This window comes from Candoia aspera, chromosome 7, assembly GCF_035149785.1.
Source record: "Candoia aspera isolate rCanAsp1 chromosome 7, rCanAsp1.hap2, whole genome shotgun sequence".
In the NCBI taxonomy this organism is placed as follows: Eukaryota; Metazoa; Chordata; class Lepidosauria; order Squamata; family Boidae; genus Candoia; species Candoia aspera.
Window position 1 is genome coordinate 24,653,041 of NC_086159.1, and position 17,843 is coordinate 24,670,883.

The 17,843-nt window shown below is 37.7% G+C and overlaps 1 protein-coding gene across 1 annotated transcript; it reads right to left on the bottom strand.

Annotated features, from left to right (window-relative positions):
* Positions 1–1,626: 1,626 nt before the first annotated feature.
* BPIFC (BPI fold containing family C) lies at positions 1,627–16,656 on the bottom strand. The gene is made up of 15 exons (XM_063309314.1): positions 16,554–16,656; positions 15,912–16,023; positions 14,512–14,640; positions 13,401–13,556; positions 11,631–11,694; positions 10,637–10,697; positions 9,929–10,020; positions 8,505–8,684; positions 7,325–7,378; positions 7,042–7,212; positions 6,037–6,104; positions 4,285–4,327; positions 2,899–2,962; positions 2,215–2,291; positions 1,627–1,739 (listed from the first exon to the last, which is right to left on the bottom strand). Exons 1-15 carry the CDS (start codon positions 16,654–16,656, stop codon positions 1,641–1,643), a joined length of 1,473 nt encoding a protein of 490 aa, XP_063165384.1. The 3' UTR covers positions 1,627–1,640.
* Positions 16,657–17,843: the final 1,187 nt, after the last annotated feature.

The following is a 17,843-nucleotide window of genomic DNA, read 5'->3' on the forward strand; positions in this document are numbered from 1 at the left end:
TGTCAAATCTCCAAACAGGTATTAATGATGTTAGTATCCCTTTGATATTTTCTGGGAAAATCCCAATATTTGAGGTTTGCCATGGCTACCAGATCTAGGCTAAAAAACAGACAAAACAAACAGAAAGTTGTGTATCTCTTTGCTGCCATCCAAATTTTTGCAGGGCAGATCTGATAGTTGTATAGTTACCATTATCCAAAGATTTCTCTTGCACAGAAATTAGATTGACCCATCATGCTAAATCATAATGTGATTTCTTTTTAATTTAGTGTGCTGTAACATGTTAAACAAACTGGCTTAAAGCAGTTTGAACCCAGACAGAAAATGCAATTAAAAACTGCATAAGCCTCCATGATCTTCTCCACTGCTGGAAGGAAGGAAGAAAGATAAATAATGGTATTTCTAATACAAACAAAGTTTCTAATCCAAACAAAAAAACCCTTAATGTTTAGAAGGGCCTCTCTGTACTGTAACAAAGTAGCTTTCAGTAATTCCAAACACTCTGTATTCCCTAAATTGTGCCCTTATGTTGTATGAAAAATAATTTCCAGGCCAAGCCATGTTAATGGATGACTAACAAGCAATACAGCCTTCCATCCATCAGGACATAGATAACAGAGTAGATATTCTCTTCAATTCCCATCTCTCATTCCATCAGAAGATATGCCCAAACTTAATGGATGGAAGACAACCCAGGGTCCATTCAGAGAACCTGATTACCTGATGCCATTTCTATAATTATTGTTCACCGTACTCTGTTTCAGATATTCATGTCAATTGTCTCATTGCTGTCTTCTGATGGTTGTATGGATTTTTGTAGCTCAGACTTGGTAGTCCTACTCAAATATAGGCACAGTGAGTGGCAAATGCAGAACTCATGGCAAATGTTTTCCATGCTGTGGTTCATTGTAAGCCTTCTATTCATGCTGCTGCTGGACAGCCAGCACACACTTCTGGAAACTGAGTGGCGTTTGATACTTCTTCTCCAAATCTAAGAGTGTTTCAGCAAAGCCAGGATGTCTGGTCACCCCATGTTATAATGACCTGCTCTTTTGTACATATTTGGTACATAAGCTCTGTGTACTTAACAGCACTGCAAAACTCCCAAGTTCTTCAACATTCCTGATTAAATTCTCATTCCTAGAGTTAGATATCAGTTGGCCATATGTAACAGGGATAGGCAATACATAAGAGGATTAGGGTTGAGGACTACAACTTGGCTTCTTGACCTTCCAGGTGGCCACAAGAGGCTATCTGGTGATACTGCGATGTCCCTGAACGGGCAGGAGCCTTATTTTGGCCTGGGGAGGAGAATTTGGGAGAGGTTAGGGTGAATTTAGAAGCAGGAGACTTCTATCCATGCACTTAATACCACTCCCACACCCCCAGCTAAAATCACACTGTGAAATCCACCCATTTTGCCTCCAAAATTGAGCAGGACCATTTGGGGGTATTGGAGAGCCACATTGCCTACTCCTGATAAATAGTGATGACAGTGCTGGGCCAATATTTTCAGCTTCAGTTTGCTGCTATCTTGAACCAATATGGAACGCATTTCTAAATTGCTGGTTCAACTATTAAAATGTAGTTCACCTATTCACTTACACACAAATGCATACTGGCTTTGCAATTTTATGCATCTATGGTAAAAAAAAAATGTCCGTGTTTGCTTGGAGATCTAGATCTTCCTGGTTATCATAGGCTTTGTATATCACATCAGTGGAAATCAGCAAGAAACCCTAAGAAGATATGCAAAAATATATTTTAAAAACTACCAGATATTGCAGGTTTATAACAGCTTGATTATTACAAATATCACTTCAGCTGTTCTGTGAGTTGAATTCTAAAACTGCCCAGAGTCCCTCCTTTGGGGGAGATGGGTGGTGGCGAAATTTGATAGATAGATAGATAGATAGATAGATAGATAGATAGATAGATAGATAGATAGATAGATAGATAGATAGCTGGCTGACAAAAAAGAATAAAAACTGTCATGACATTGGAATTATTTTAGCTACAGAACTACAAATATTTGTGGATATGTGTTACATGTGTGTTCTGTCATAAAAGCGGTCTGAATAGGACCTATTGAGAACTCATATTGTAAGCACATGACAACTTTCTGACAAATGTCACCTGTTCCAACATCACCCTAATCATCTCCCTTTTTCATTCTGGGGATGTAAGATAAGAACGGACACTGCCAAATCTCACCTGGTAAATTCTAACATTGGGCTTCATAAGAATCATTGTGTCCAAGAAAGGCAGAAGAACTCCATCCTTTAGTTTGGCTTAATAAAACAGAAAGAGAGAGAAAGATTCCAGAGTAGCTATGACTAATAATAATACTAGGCTTAGCAATCGCATACATTCTTTAACCTAAAAGTTGAATATATTGTATATTATTGCTCAGATATGAACATTTAAAATTTGTTTTATTTTTGGTTCACCAGAAAGCAGTTTATAAGTTCTTAAAGCAGCTTAATATTATATCCCACTTTAAAGACAGAAAAGTGAGGCACTAAGATAAGCTTATTTTTCTGCAGTTGTTATACAGTATTCTGATTCTACTAACTTTGGTTGTGAATGCAGCATGAACAATAGTGGCAATAGGTAGTACAGTACTGATCACATGAATGGATATAAATCTAAGTATCTGTGATGCAGGTATAAAAACATAAAATATACAACTGCTACATTTTATCCACCAGCGTCTTGAAGATTTAGAAGTGCTAGGCCAGCCTCTCCTTTCTGGTATTGGATTTTAACTTCATTTATGGGCATGTTGGCTGGAACTTACAGAACTGTTTAGAAGTCTTTAGCCCATTTGAAGCTGGTTTAGAAACTAAATTCATTAAAGAGAGAGAGAAAGAGTGAGAAAGGTAAAGCTACACTTACCATTGGCTGCTGGAATTATTCCAGTTTGTAAAACGTAAGACAGGAAATTATCCAGAAGTGAAGCCTGCAAGGCAAAACAAAGTTTGACTTTGTGACATGGTGAGTACACTGAAGAAAATGTTCGTCTTACTTCAGTGTTTAAGCAGCACAGATTTGTTTTTATATAATGGGTCTTTTAGGATTTCTGTGCACCCAACGTCTCAAGAAGTTCGTAAACAGAAGAGCAATAAACAAAGGCAAAAGGCCAGTTTCTAGGTTGAGTTCCAGCAGATGATGAATTTTCTATGCATCTGGAATAATACATGCCTCTGACTGTCACCAAATAGTGATGGCAAACCTTTTTCCAAACTCAGAATATTTGGCTTCCTTGCCACCTTTGCAAATCTTGTTTTTTTTCCTTCTGTCCATCTCAGTGTCAGATGAAACTCACATTGAAATAAGTCTACATCTGTGTGTTTTCTTGCATTGAAAGGATTGCCTGCCAGCCCACCCACCTCAATCTCTGTTACAATTGACATTCTCAGGGAAAAACTCTGAGATGCTGCTGCTTACTGAGTTTGCCGCAATGGGTGATTGGCTCCACCAGCAAAGCTGACTTGATGCTGCACACAGAAGGCAGCTTTCTATGTTTCTTAATTATTAAGTATTTAGACTGTAAATTACTTCCTTGCCATTTTTGCAGCCCTTCTCTAAACCCTATAAAATGTTATATTAGCACATTAGTTGATTTGTATATTTGTTGTTTATAATATCACTTCTCATAAATTTGGTTCTATTATTTGTTGCAATAATTTACACATTACTGAAAGAAATTATCTTGAAAATGGAGCATCAACCACTTGTGGCATAGAATTCAAATTCCCAGCCTGAAACATGCTGAATTCCCAAGGGTTGTATAAAAAGGGTGGGGAGGAGGTGAACCCTAATGGTGGAAGATGTCCCAAACAGTTCAGTGAAGACTGAGTATGCTCAATAATAATAAAACAGCACTAAATATCTGTAGAAAGATGGAAAACTGTGAAGAGGAACTCAATGGAGAATCTAAGAATATGGAGCATAGGGGCTGACTGGTAGAAGAATTCCCACCGGTCCTTTGTCTTATGGATCTCTTTTTCATTTTTTAGATGTAAAACTCTATATAGTGAAATAGTTCATAAGATAACAATAGAGGAAGAGGGCAATAGTACTGTAATATTACTGGAAAGGAAGTTAAAACTAAAGCAGAATTAAAGAGTAATGGGATCAGTCATCAAGACAGCATCTTTTGTAGAATTATAGCGGTTCTATGAAGAAAAGTCAAAAGGTAAAGGAATACATTTTGTAAGCAATTCAGTTCTATCTACCACAAACTGCACCTGCTTATTTTGTCTACAGGCTGAAATTTACCTCAAAGAAGCCAACATTGGAATGAACCAAGGAGATGTGGAAACTAAAGGAAAGAAAACATAATACAGAGATTACTGTATATGACCAAAGATAGTAATATCAGTGTGGTATTGCTGATGTGTTGTTGGGGTTGAATCAGGAAGATCTGGGTTCAAGTTTTCTCTCAATGACCTTGACCAGTCACACTGGGCCAATCCACACTTCCTCTTTGCCCAAGTGCGAGGACAGCTTACCCATTGTTTCAGGAGGGCAGGTACAGGTGATGTCATCCTTAACCCACCCTTAGGCTGCTGGGAAGGAAAGCTCACCCCAGTTTTGTAGCTCTGCATCAAAAGCAGAGCATTCTGGTCCACCTGCTGCAGTTCATTCCATCCTAAACAAATGCCACCAGTTGGCTGGTGTGTGTTATGGTAAGATTGGATCTTCCCCTCTTCCTTCCTTCCTTCCTTCCTTCCTTCCTTCCTTCCTTCCTTCCTTCCTTCCTTCCTTCCTTCCTTCCTTCCTTCCTTTCACTATTTAACTGCTGAAATCCTGGACCTTTCTTTTCTTTTTTTAATAGATTCAGCAGAGGAACGATGAAATGTCCCCTTTTTTGTGTTCAGGTTCAGCAGAGGCCCTTACTCCCTTGTTTTTAGCTGACTAAAATTGACCACAATTTTTCCAAGTTTCCCCTCTGAGCCCAAGTGAAAAGAACTGGAGAAATGTTTTTTTTTTAAGGGTTTGGCAGTAGAATGGTGAAATGCTTGGGATTTCTTTCTGTCTGTCTGTCTGTCTTTCTTAACCTGGGTGGAATTGACAAGAGTTCAGCCTTGTACAGGCTGTAAAGCAAAGAGGTAATCCTTGACTTATGACCATTTGTTTAGTGACTGTTCAAAGTCATGACAGTGCTGAAAAAAGTGACTTATGACCAGTCCTCGTACTTACAACTGTCACAGCATCCCTGTGGTCACGTGATCAAAATTCAAATGCTTGACAACCGTCATGTATTTACCATGGTTGCAGCGTCCTGGGGTCACATGATCGCCATTTGTGACCTTCACAGCTGGCTTCCAACAAGCAAAGTCAATGGGGGAAGCTGGATTTGCTTAATTATCATGTGATTCACTTTAGGACCATGATGATTCACTTAATGACTGCAGGAAAATAAGGTCATAAAATCAGGTGTGACTGACTTAATGATCGCCTCGCTTAGCAACAGAAGTTCTGGTCCCAATTGTGGTCATAAGTCGAGGGCTACCTGTATGTTTATTTTTCACATCTAGCTCTTCCTATAACATTTTAACTGCATCTTTCTCTTAAGTTCACAACTGTGCTATGTACTATCACAAATACTCCAGAGGTTTAATGATGATTCTTTCCACAGTATGTAATATTTCCCAGCAATAGAGCCATACAGTCATATCTGGTCCCTGAGTTCTGAGTCTTTTTCTAAGCAGTCAAGAATAATCTTGTGTGCATTTTCCTTCATGAGAGTAAATTCTTCATGGATCAGTTTGAAAGAGGAGGTAAAATGTACATTGGCCATAATAGTCCATGCATACCACAAAAGCGTCTCTTCTACATTTACATTTTAGATCAGTTTTCCTCTACCAGGTGCTGTCCATGTAATAGATTTCAGTTCCATAACACCATTGCAGCATGACCTTTTTATATTTTATTTTAATTTTAAGCTGTAACACTTTTAAACACTAGATAAATCAATTTAAGCAGCTTTTGGGATACAGTGGATTAAAAATCTAACAAAGGTTTTACCTGTCCAGGCACAATGTAGTTATCAACTTCTGGTCAAATATAGTCAAATTTGCATGAGTTCCAGCTGTCTGTGCAAAAGAAAGGTTACTATGTAGTAAGTAACTCTTTTATTAGGGTTAGGCAGGTGCAAACTCCTTTTCTAATGGGAAAGTCTAGCTTTTTGGTCCACCTCTTTCCCTTCCCATTCCCATTTTGTTACCCTTGATTTTCCAGATAGAGATTTTGAAAAGCCTGCCTTAAAGATTACAATCTGTTTTCCACCATACAATGTTTAACCATAAACCATAAATACTTGATAGTAGAACTGGCTTTCTGTATCCTCTTAAGTTAATTAACCAAAAGAAACATTGAATAAATTTAATCAATATTTAAAAGAAGGAAGTGGGGGGAGTAAACAGAAAAGGTAATTGGAGGGCATATTATCTTCTTCAGTCTTTCCCAGGCTCCCAGAATGTTGGAATGCAAACCTGTAATTCGTAGCCAATATAGCTAGAAATATTGTATACTTTGTGTGTGTGTTTGTATGTATACACACACACATACACACACTATAAATATATACAATAGAGAGAGTAGGGATTGAGGAAGACTGACTGATCTTTTACATTACCCACTACTCGTGTTATTTTATTTGGAGATGCTAGGAATGAAAACAGATCTCTGTGAATCACATGCACTTTTTCAGTGAGTTATAGTTCCTTTCTAATAATATAGGCAGGAATAAGCAGCCTGGTGCTTGCCAGTTGTTTTGGACTTTAACTTCATCAGGACCAGTAAGGGACCAATAGCAAAAGACTGTAGGTGTTCTAATCTAAAAAAACCTGGAATACCTGTCCTTGGAATAGGGTTAGATATGAGAAGGATCAGAGAAACTACTGCATAACCAACATCTAGGCAATGGGGCTCTTAACACTCTGAATAAGATGAAAAATTTGCAAGATGGTTCATAACTTCACAGATTCCTTGAAACAGGTCTACAGAGTGAATCTGATATGTAATACTTACTATGTTCAAGGTGAACATGGATTGGGTGGTTGAGTTTGGCAGCATTGCCAATACTTCCATAGAACTAGTAAACTCCAGGGTGGATTTATCACTGTGCAGACTAATCACAGGTACAGTTGTAATTGTTATTTCCATAATTACTGGAAGTGGCTCTCCATAAAGATGAGCAATCTGTAGAGTTTAAAAGCAATAAAAGGTATGAGACCAAGTTTCAAGAAAGTTAAAACAAAACAGGGTTTTAAAAAGTGTAAACAGCAAGTTTCAAAGAAATAAAAATACTTACACTGGGAATGATTTTGTTCAATGTTTCTGTGGTTAACTTGAAGTAAGAAGAAAGCTGTAAAATGAAATGACATGTTAGATTATCTTATGAAAGTTCTGTGCTTTTATGTGGACCTAATTATCTAGTGAGACAATGGTCTTCCTTTCACCTGATTTGTTCCAACATAAGCTGGACAGGCCAGTCATTTACCAGGGTGCTTTAATTTGGCTGCCTAAATGCCACATTTCCATTTTTAAAAAAGAGTGTACTGATCCAGTTTTCTTACTAGCAAAAGAGGTTCTGCTAATGTTTTGTTCCGGAATACATCTGTTTAATAGAAGCCTTTAGTACATATGGTAGCTATAGACAAATTAAGCCTGCAAAATACTGTTCCCACTTCTCTTTGGAGGCTGAAAATATAATTAGCAAGGAAGGGGCAGAGTTGCTATATCATTCTTTTGTGATATAGTGTATATATTTTGGTGAACAAGGAGAAGTCTGGAGGGAGCCTTGAGTATAACTCCCAAAGTTTTAGCAATTCTGTTTTTATTAATTAAACTCTGGAATACTAAGCTGTAGGAGTTATTAAGTAGTTCTATACTAGTGCCCCCACAAATGAAAACAGGCTGTTAGATCCCACCCTAATCCCAACACATCACACATCACTAAAGATTAGAGCTTGATGCCATTTGGAATTTCTTTGAAATAGAACATGAGCCAAGAGCTTTCCATAACAGATCCCATTTTTGGCCATTTCTCTTTGGCAAGATGGAATCCTCCTCTGCATTAAGCCTTATGAAATGTTGACCTGAAGTCTGTCCAGCCAATCTTGAGTAGACAGAAACTATATCTACAGTATATGAAATTTGCTGTCCCTACTGCCAATCCCTAACTTGCTTCTCTTGCCTTTGTTCCCAGTCACTTTCAGGCTCCACCATGAAGGTGTCAGAATAAGGGGAAACGTTCTGCTTTAGCACCAGTACAGCTAAGGACAGCTGAAGCCTGACTCAGCCATGGGCTGGGGATGGAATGAAGGCAGAAAACACGGTTTCACCTGGGCATGTTCGTACCATGGTTAGGTGCAAGTGGGGAAAGGCCCATAGTAAACTAGGTCAAGGAGAAGGCTAGGCTTAGGTAAGATTTTAAATAGCAGACTGATATCTAAAATCCTGTTCTTTGAAACACAGCATTTTGCACTTACCCTTTCCTCCTGTTCAGCAGAGCTATCAAAAGCTCCAGAAGTGTAATAAGCCAGTGAAGCAGACCGAAAGAAATATTCTGAGACTCCTATATAGAACATAGAGTTGTTCTCATCCAGAAGAACAAAAGGGGTTGGCTTGAAGGGGGGCTCTGTGATTTTTTCCACTGGATAGACTGTTCCCTAAAAAGAATTGCACAAATGATAAGATATCATAGCATGCAAACTATGGGCTTGAAAGCAGGGTCAAAAGATTTCAGGGAACCAGATTATCAAGAAGAGCATCCTTGAGACCAAGAGCACAAGGCAATCAGGCTTATGGCCAGAACACGAAATACAGTTCTAGGGCCCTCAGCTTGGAAGATCAAAAGTCACTCAAACCTTTTTCAAAAAAATTAAAAATGACTGTGTCCAGCCCTCCAGCCTGTGTTCTTTGCTCCCTATTCTTGCAAGGGTGGCTTTCTCCCTCTCCCTTTTTTTTGGTTTTGTTCTCTGCCTGATTTACTAAGCAGTGGCACCAACACTTGTATTGTATTTTACAAGAATTTAGTTGCATCGAGGAGCTTAGTTGCAGTCTTTTTTGCCATCCTGATATCCTATCTAGAGCAGCCTTGAGGCCCTCTGGATTATACACACACACAGAGATATCAGTGTTGCTGTCAAGTGAAAGGGGTGGCAACAAAAAGTATGGAAGGACAGGGGAAAAAAGAATGTACATTGGAAAGGGGAGCATCCAGGAATATAATACTGGGAAATTTTGTTTCTCCAGGACATCTTTCCTTTCCCATTAGCAGCTTTTAGCATCCTATTTTTGATGCTTCTCTGAAGGCACTGCTTAGAATGTATCTTCCCATCTTTTCCATCCCTGCTACAAAAGCAACATGCAGTCTTGATTACAGCTACTGGGGAAAAGTGCCTGGTTGTAAAATGGTTGGCATCAATCCTTTATCCTGATAGCTAGCCACGGACTTTAGAATACAGCAGAGGAATAGTGGCTTGGTGGCTTTTCAGCTACCTTTTATAGCAGCTCTCAAACTGCTGTACAAGTGTCTATACAATATTTTCTGAAAATTTGTATGGGAATGGGGTTGGTAATTTTTTGCATGAAGTTGTTCCAGGACTTAGCACTCAGCTGACCAAAATGGTTTTGGGGGACTGGGGATTCGAAGCAGTGCATATAGATGTCCTGATGTTTTGGGACCATTTGGGCTTCAGAAATCTTGCCACTGGCTTTACTACTAGAGTGGGCAATACTAGGTGCAGCAAAAATAGCACTAATTAGTATGCTTAAATACTTTTTTGATATAGTAGTCATCAAAATTAATTAATGTTGAGAAAAAATAAAGATGCTTATTCCTTCAAATGAAGAACAGATGTTTCTTAATGCAATTTCAGCAAATGTACATTATAAATATATTAGACTTTACCTTTAAATCCAAGTCAATTGATGATTCAAAGATAGCTGAAGAGTTTACCAGGGAATAGTCTACTATTGCAAAAGGATCTATCTGAGCTTGGACTGTTGGGATATGGGATAAAATAGTCATGATTAGAGAAAGATGCTCAATGACAGTAAGCAGGATGCAAACTAGTTCTGATAATGATTTTTTTAAAAAGCAATGGTACTAGTACATGAGAATCTTCATATGGTTACATAAATATTGTAAAGCTGTATTTCAACAAGAAGGGATATATTGCATTATCCTAAGCATGTTTACTCAAGCATAAGTCCCCAAATTTATGTATTTCTGCCATATCCTATATGTTCATTTAGGGTCAACCAGAATTTTGGCCTTTTTGCTGCGGCTGCATCCTCCAGAATGTTCTCCTACAGAACAAGCCACCTTCCACTGACAGTCTAATTGATTTTCCTGTGCATTGCAGAAGGGTTAGGGTTAGAACTGGGTGTCCCTTCTGACTCTACAATTTTATGATTCTATAAAACAAGCATCGCGTTTGTTAAATGAATCTTTTTTTTTAGTTATGCAAAAGTATCATTCTATCTATCCTTTATATTTTAAGGAACTAAATAATAGCATGGTGACACTAGTTCATCAGTAGTTTACTAGAACTGGAAGATCACATAAAAGCTAAAATCATTAATTTATTTTGCCAAAACAACCCAGAAAATATACCTGGATACTGGCTGAATTCTTCATTAATCCTTTGGATCTCAGAATCCAATTTTGGACACAACTATAGAAATGCAAGCAAAAATTATTATTCTGGTCAATGTTTACTTTATATGTTGGTAATAAGATCTTACTGAGACTTCATGATTCTGTATATCTATACTTATGGCTTGCTTTATCCTGGATTCAGAGAATCATCATTTTAAAAATCCATCCATAATGGAACACATTTGTTATAATCAGTTAAATATCTAATCAGTACTTATAAATCTCACTGTAAATGCTTTGCACCTGAAGTCTACAGAGCAAAGCAAAGCAGAATATTTCTGAAGAATATCCAAGCATGGCCATGGATATATTTCCAAAGGAAGGAAGCTCCATAATCCTGGAGCACATACAGAGAGGACTTTTCTAAAGGCCGCTTTAGAAAACTGAATACACTCAGCCAGTTCTCTGAATGAGGGCATCACTATAGTCAGAGAGACTATATTTAAGCAGAGAATGTAATGTAAAACAGCAATCCATAAATCAAGAACATTTCATGATGATGGAGCTGAACAATAAATATCCCGGATGGGATGCTTAGAATATGTTGAGTGATGACATTTTGAAGGTCTGAACTCATCCTGTTGTGTATTATATATGTGAAGAAAATAAAGACAAGAAAATATTTGCCATAACATATAATTTACCTGACATGATATTTAAACTTGAAATGCATTGACCCTAATTTCTAAGCCACTGAAGGCTCACATTCATATGCAACATTAAAGCACTTTTTATGGATCTGAATGGGTTAGTTTTGAAAATGTCTCTGTAGTAATTTGTGTGTCTAGGTGGTACACAAGTTGTAAACTGCAAATTACTTACAACGTCTTTGTATATATTGAAGCTTCTGTTATTTTGTTTATTTATTTATTTTTAATAAACACAAGATTTTTTTGGAAGAAATTGGAGGTAGGAGGGAGACATTATAGAATAAATCCTTGTGGCTTACATTTGAGCCCAGACTGATATTTAGAGGCTGTACCAGAAAAGTAGTAAAGTATTTATACAACCATCTGAAAAAAAGAAAAGCAAGAATATGATTAACTTGGGGTAATTAAATTTTGTATGTATGCAACTATTATATGGGGAATCAATCTGGATAAAAACTAGATTTTTAAATGATTCTGGATTCTTTTTAATTGATCACCTTTGTCTTGGAGAAAAAGCAGTTGTGATGTTCTTCTTGAATGTGGTTTGAATCATAACTGAAGTCCTGTACCAGCTTTCTACTAAATGTTTCCCAATTAATTTTTACTTAAAATACTCTTTATTGCAAAAAAAAATCTGAGGAACAACAGTTCTTTAGTAAGAAACTGCTGGTATATATCCAGATTGTGGCCCTGTGGCTGATGTTTTCTGATATTTTTTATTAAGACTATTCGACATAGATATCTTCCATTTTAGTCAAATGAATCACCTGCATCTGTTGAGTCAACTATGATGAACCATCAGGAGGAGTGAGTCTCAGAAATGTACAGTAACTACTAGGCTTGCTTTCTGTAGTATTATGGAATATAGTATTTGTAGGCAATTATCAATTTGGTAATGTTCCTCAGTTCATGTAACTTCCAAAATAGCTCCTAAGTTTGTTTTAGTGTTATTTATTTTAATGTTAACTCTTGATGTTTGAATTTTCAACATGGCTTCTTTTGGTCAGATTGAGGACTTTTTGGGACATTAGTTTAGTAGTCTGGAAGCTGTTGAAATATACCACTTATGTGAGGTTCTGGTGATCCTGGAAGCCCTATACCAGAGGAATGACTTTTGATGCTAATCCTTCCCATTCTTGAATCCAGTCATGTGACAATTCCCAGTCATCCAACCACTGTTATGCCAAAGTATCAATAAGGGCTGCTTTTACCTCATTTCACTGATGGCTGCATGATGCTATAAGGACACCATAAGTTACTAGAGAGGAAATCATCTAAAATTGGCATAAAAAGAATAGCAATGAATGCATGTCCCATATGTTCCAGAGTAGAAAGAGCAGAATAGAAAGGACTTGTAGAACAGTGGCTTCCTTACAGTTAACATCAGTAAGTATCCTTACCGTATGTTCTCATAGAAGCATAAGTGACTGTTTTATTGTATGTCAATCCAGATAAATGTTGTCTATATCTATCCTTTCTCAATCTGGGACCCTTCAAGTGTGATGGTCTAACGCAGTGTTTCTTAACCTCAGCAACTTTAAGATGTGTGGACTTCAACTCCCAGAATTCCCCAGCCAGTCCTAAGTTCATACATCTTTAAGTTGCTGAGGTTGAGAAATACTGCTCTAGAGCCTCAGTCTGTCCCAATCATCTGGAAGTTGCTAAGTTGGGGAAAGTTTGTCCCTCTGATATAGGTATATTTCTGGGAAAAGCTCATCTGATATTGCTCATCTGATATTTCCCAGCCCTGAGTGGATATGCCAGAGACTAGAAAAGAACAGAGAGATAAAATTTAAAGCATGGACCTTAACATTTGCTGTATTTAGGAATGTGTTCCTTTCATTTCAGTGCAGCATCCTCCCCAGGGAATATATGCTATATCCTGTACTTACTTTAGGAGGAAATGCAGATAGACATTTAGGGTAATGGTATAAACTACACAAACCAGTGTTTAAAAATTGGTCATCAAAATGTTTTAGGAATCTTAAAATCAATATATACAACTATACTTTGAAAAGGGCCCTTCTGACACTGACTTATTTTGTAATTAGAATAATTTTTCACTGTACCTATAAGCTTGATTCAGTTTGATGTCAATTTCTCCTACTTCTCCTTCACAGCTTTCAAGCAACAATTTCAGATGACCTGAGACACTCTGAGACACTTTTATAACTGCTGTGACAGACACTCCTGAAATGAAGACAGTCCCTGTTCCAGAATGTGTGCTGTTGACAATAAAACATGAAAAGCTCACTTTAACAGTTTGCTCTCAAGAAAATGCCAGGACTGCTTAAGCTTAAGTACAGATGGAGATGGATTCCTTTTAGGAGAGGTAATATGACAGTGCTAAAAATGTCAGTGCCTGCCTTCTACATGTGTCACATTACAACGCCAATCATTTCCTGCTGGCATGCCTCAGTAGCACCGAATTAGGGAAACTTGATACAAAATCTAAGCTGTGCCTAAATACACCAGAAGAACCTGCCAGAAAGGCAACCCCCCCCCACCCCCAATATAACCTCCTGAGGTTTATTCAGTGGGCACACACTTGCATTCTTACAAAGCTGGTTCTATCTTTACGTAGAATGAGACCATTGTCTCTGGCAGCAGTTGCTGTGGGCAGCAGGAACTGGATGCTGCTTGCTCCCCTTAACTTCCCGAATATTCCCATTTTCTATGTGTGCTGCCTTGTTAATTGAAAGAAGCTGATCCAGGTTTTCCCTTTGCCTGCAAAAATCCAGAAGTTGGGGTTTCTTAGGCTTAAATATGTCAAAATATGTGTTTCTTCAAGGGTCAGACTGTCTTATCTTGCAAGAAGGCAGAAGTTTTTATCCCTTTGCAGCACCCTCCAAGGAACTCAGGATGGAGCACATAAGCCAACTTCAACTTTTTTTCGGGGGGGCAATACAGGCTAATTTTTAAAATGATTAGTTTGCCTTTGTGATTGTCTAGTATGTTCACCAGTTCCAGGTTCCTTCACCATTCTGCCTTGATAGTGTCCCTCCTGATTCAAATAGCAACTTTGGGGAAGAATTTTTGACAGGACCACTATGGAATAAAAGGCTTGCACCTCCACCTCCTCTTCCTGGGACTATTATTTATGCTTTATAAAATGTGTGCAAGCATTTGAATTTGTAAAGTTAACATGATATTAACATCAGCCTTCATTATTTCACTTACAATAGCCAGGTCTTCACACTCCAGTCTGCACTAGCTGTTGCTGAAGCATCTTTAACTAATAGTTTAATCCCAGTTCCAGAGATGAGAGACAAGGATGTATTGGGGAATTCCGCATTATCAATTCTTATCCTGTCAAACACCAAGACAAGTTAGCTCGATTTGCATCAAAATCTATGGATAGAAAACCATCGATTATAGGTAAGGCTAGCTTCAAGCATAAATAGAACACACTCCACCATCCAATTTCTGGTGAAACACCAAGCACCAACTGATTTTGTTTCATGCATTTATAACCGGTTTTTTCTAGCATTGTGGAACTCAGTGGGCTCTACATGAGATTTTCAGGTGCCACTGGCCAAACTACATTTATTTATTTAATTTATTATATTTGTGTACTGCCAAACTCAGAAAATGCCTCTTGGTGGCTTGCCATTATTGTTATAAAATATAGTGAAAATCAAAAATCAAGATAAAACACTTTTTTCCCCATAATATCACAGGCAGAATGATGACTATTCACTTCCCAAAGACCCTCCAGAAGAGCTTGGTTTCCAGTTTCCAGAAGGCCAGTTATAATTCAGCTGGGATATTGAGAAAGGATGCTGCCCTAGGGGAGCCATCTTTTGATCTAATATATTTTTTTTGTACGGTATATTCTTAAGCAATTGGGCATACTTGTATAAGAGAATAACTAAGCCTTCTATGGCCAGTGCTTGAATACACATTGCTCTGTTGTCCTGTTTTGTTCAAAAGAAGACTTTGTTTGCTAATCTCAATTAGTGGCTCACTCATGGTACCAGTTCATCTTCTACCATGTGTAACTCTTTGAATGAGATTGCTGGCTTAATATTGTACAGACCAGAAACTTTTCCTTAATTGTACAGACTCAATTAGTACAGTCTCAATTGTACAGACTCAACTGTACAGTCTCAATTAGTGACTCACTCATGGTACCAGTTCATCTTCTACCATGTGTAACTCTTTGAATGAGATTGCTGGCTTAATATTGTACAGACCAGTCCCTTTCCATAATAGCAAAGATAAGAGAAGCATGTTACTAAATTGGGCTACATGAAACACTAATCAGGAACTGGGAGATGGCTAGAAGGTAGGCAGAGCAGGTAATCTTTCCAACTGGAAACCAGATTCCAACAAGCACAGAATGAACTCCTAGATTCATTCATCCATTTCAAAACTGACCGCCCCCCCAAATCAGATGGGTTTTCTGGGTGTGGCAGAGAACCAGAACTTTTAGAAACCTGTGTTGCAACAGTATTTGTTCACAGATAGAGTTACGTGATTGATGAGATGCACACCTCCCAAGAGGGACAGAAAAACCATTGGAAGTATGTAACACTGAGCTGTACTAAAGGGCCTGGTATGGAGACAACAGTACTTACTTTGCAACTTTGTAGTTGAGTCCAATAAATCCATATGTATCTTGCCCATTCCAGTCTTCAGAGGTCATTTTCTTTAATCTCTGCTTCAGAAGCTCTATTCCAAATTGCTTACCTACAAGTACACATCACGTGGTTCACTGAAATAATGAATAATTTATAGAAATTTACAGTATGTTACCTTTCCTTCTGCTTCTTCTACACTTTTATCAGTTTGGAGTGATTTCTAGGAATGACTTCTTACATTTGAAGTTAATAAAGAGGTTTTTCTCCCTTCTGGATATATAGCAGCATGCTTTTGTAACTTCTGGACACAATTACTAAAACATTTTCAATGGCGGAGCAGTGATTTTGCCCTTGAAAATGGCTCAGTCCATCCTCTGCAGAATGCCATTGACAATCTCCTAACAGTTATTGAGGGCCATGTATTTCTTCCTGAATAATAATAATAACAACAACAACAATAACAACAACCCACATTTCTTGTGGGAACTCAAGAAATGAGGAAGTTTGGTAACCTGTCTTAATTGGTACATTCAGGGCTGGCATTTGGTTCATCATCTTGATTAAACATCCTCTGGTGCACTCCTTCTTCTGAAAGTTGCAACATGGTCATAATTCCAAATATTTCTATTTAATACTCACCATAGTCCAAAGCTTTCTGTGTGATTTTCACCTTGATTCCTGGGTTAGCCTCAAGAAGTGGGCTGAATAGGCTCACAATGAGGAAGATGACAGAAACTTTCATTCTCTTTCTCCCTCTCTTTCTCCCTTTCTTCACAAAAATGTATAAATATTATAAATTAACTCAAACAAGTTGGTAACTAAATGCATACTTTTTAACTAGCCGACCACAGTCTCTCTCTTTCATTTGTCTATTTTTTTTCCAGAGGGGGAAAACCTCCCCTCCTTAAAACTTAGCATCTTGATCATGAAAAGGCAGTTATAAAGATGTGGTGAAGACATTATGCCCATTCTCAGAGTCATATATATATATATATGTATGTATGTATGTATGTATGTATGTATGTATAAATATTGATAATATTAAACCCTCCTTCATTTCTAGGTGCTTTTATTGTTGATTACTGTGAATGTCCGGAATTTCATTTTTCTTACGACACTTTACATACAGTGAACTGGGATCAGTGAATACATTATAATTTAGATTAGGATGAGGTTAAACTTCACATAAAAATTATCAATCAAATTACGCACAGTAGTGAATAGCTCAATTGGCTTCCTTTCTAATGAAAATAATGCAGTCTGCTTTGATTGTTGAGAGACAGTTGTAAGTTAATTGAAAGAAGCCTGTATCAAATACTAAATGCTTTGCTCAATATTATGCAGACAAAAGTCTTCTGTGTTCAATGAAACTTACTCTCAGGTTAACATGCATCAAAACAGCAGTCTTTGATTACTATAGCTACACATTTTGTAATCTTCATACCACAAAATCATCTTCTGCTGGTCAAAAAACTACAGTGCAAAGAAGTGAATGTCCCTGTGCCATAACTTCAGTCTGAAGTGTGACCCTTCAGGGCTATGCTACCAGATCTGGGTCATGGAAATCTAGTTGACCACTAGATAGCAGCAAGGAGATACAGAAAAATCTAACTCTTTTATGCTGCCATTTATGGATCATCTGGAGTTTTGCAGACCAGATCTGGAAATGCTTCTCCATGGCTGCTTTTACAAGAAGAAAATGATGTTAGGAGGTGTAGTGCCAGAACTCTAACCCATGTTCTTTGTAAGACTCTGAGAGCCCCGGAGGCAGAATGTTCATCTTAGCATGCCCTGTCCACACACACTTTCTTCTCACCACATCTTATACCAATGTAATTTCTTTCCTACATTATTTTTTCTCCATTACAGGTAGCAACTCAATAATTGGGAGAGTCTATGGAAAGAAATACTGGAATAACCTTTTTCATA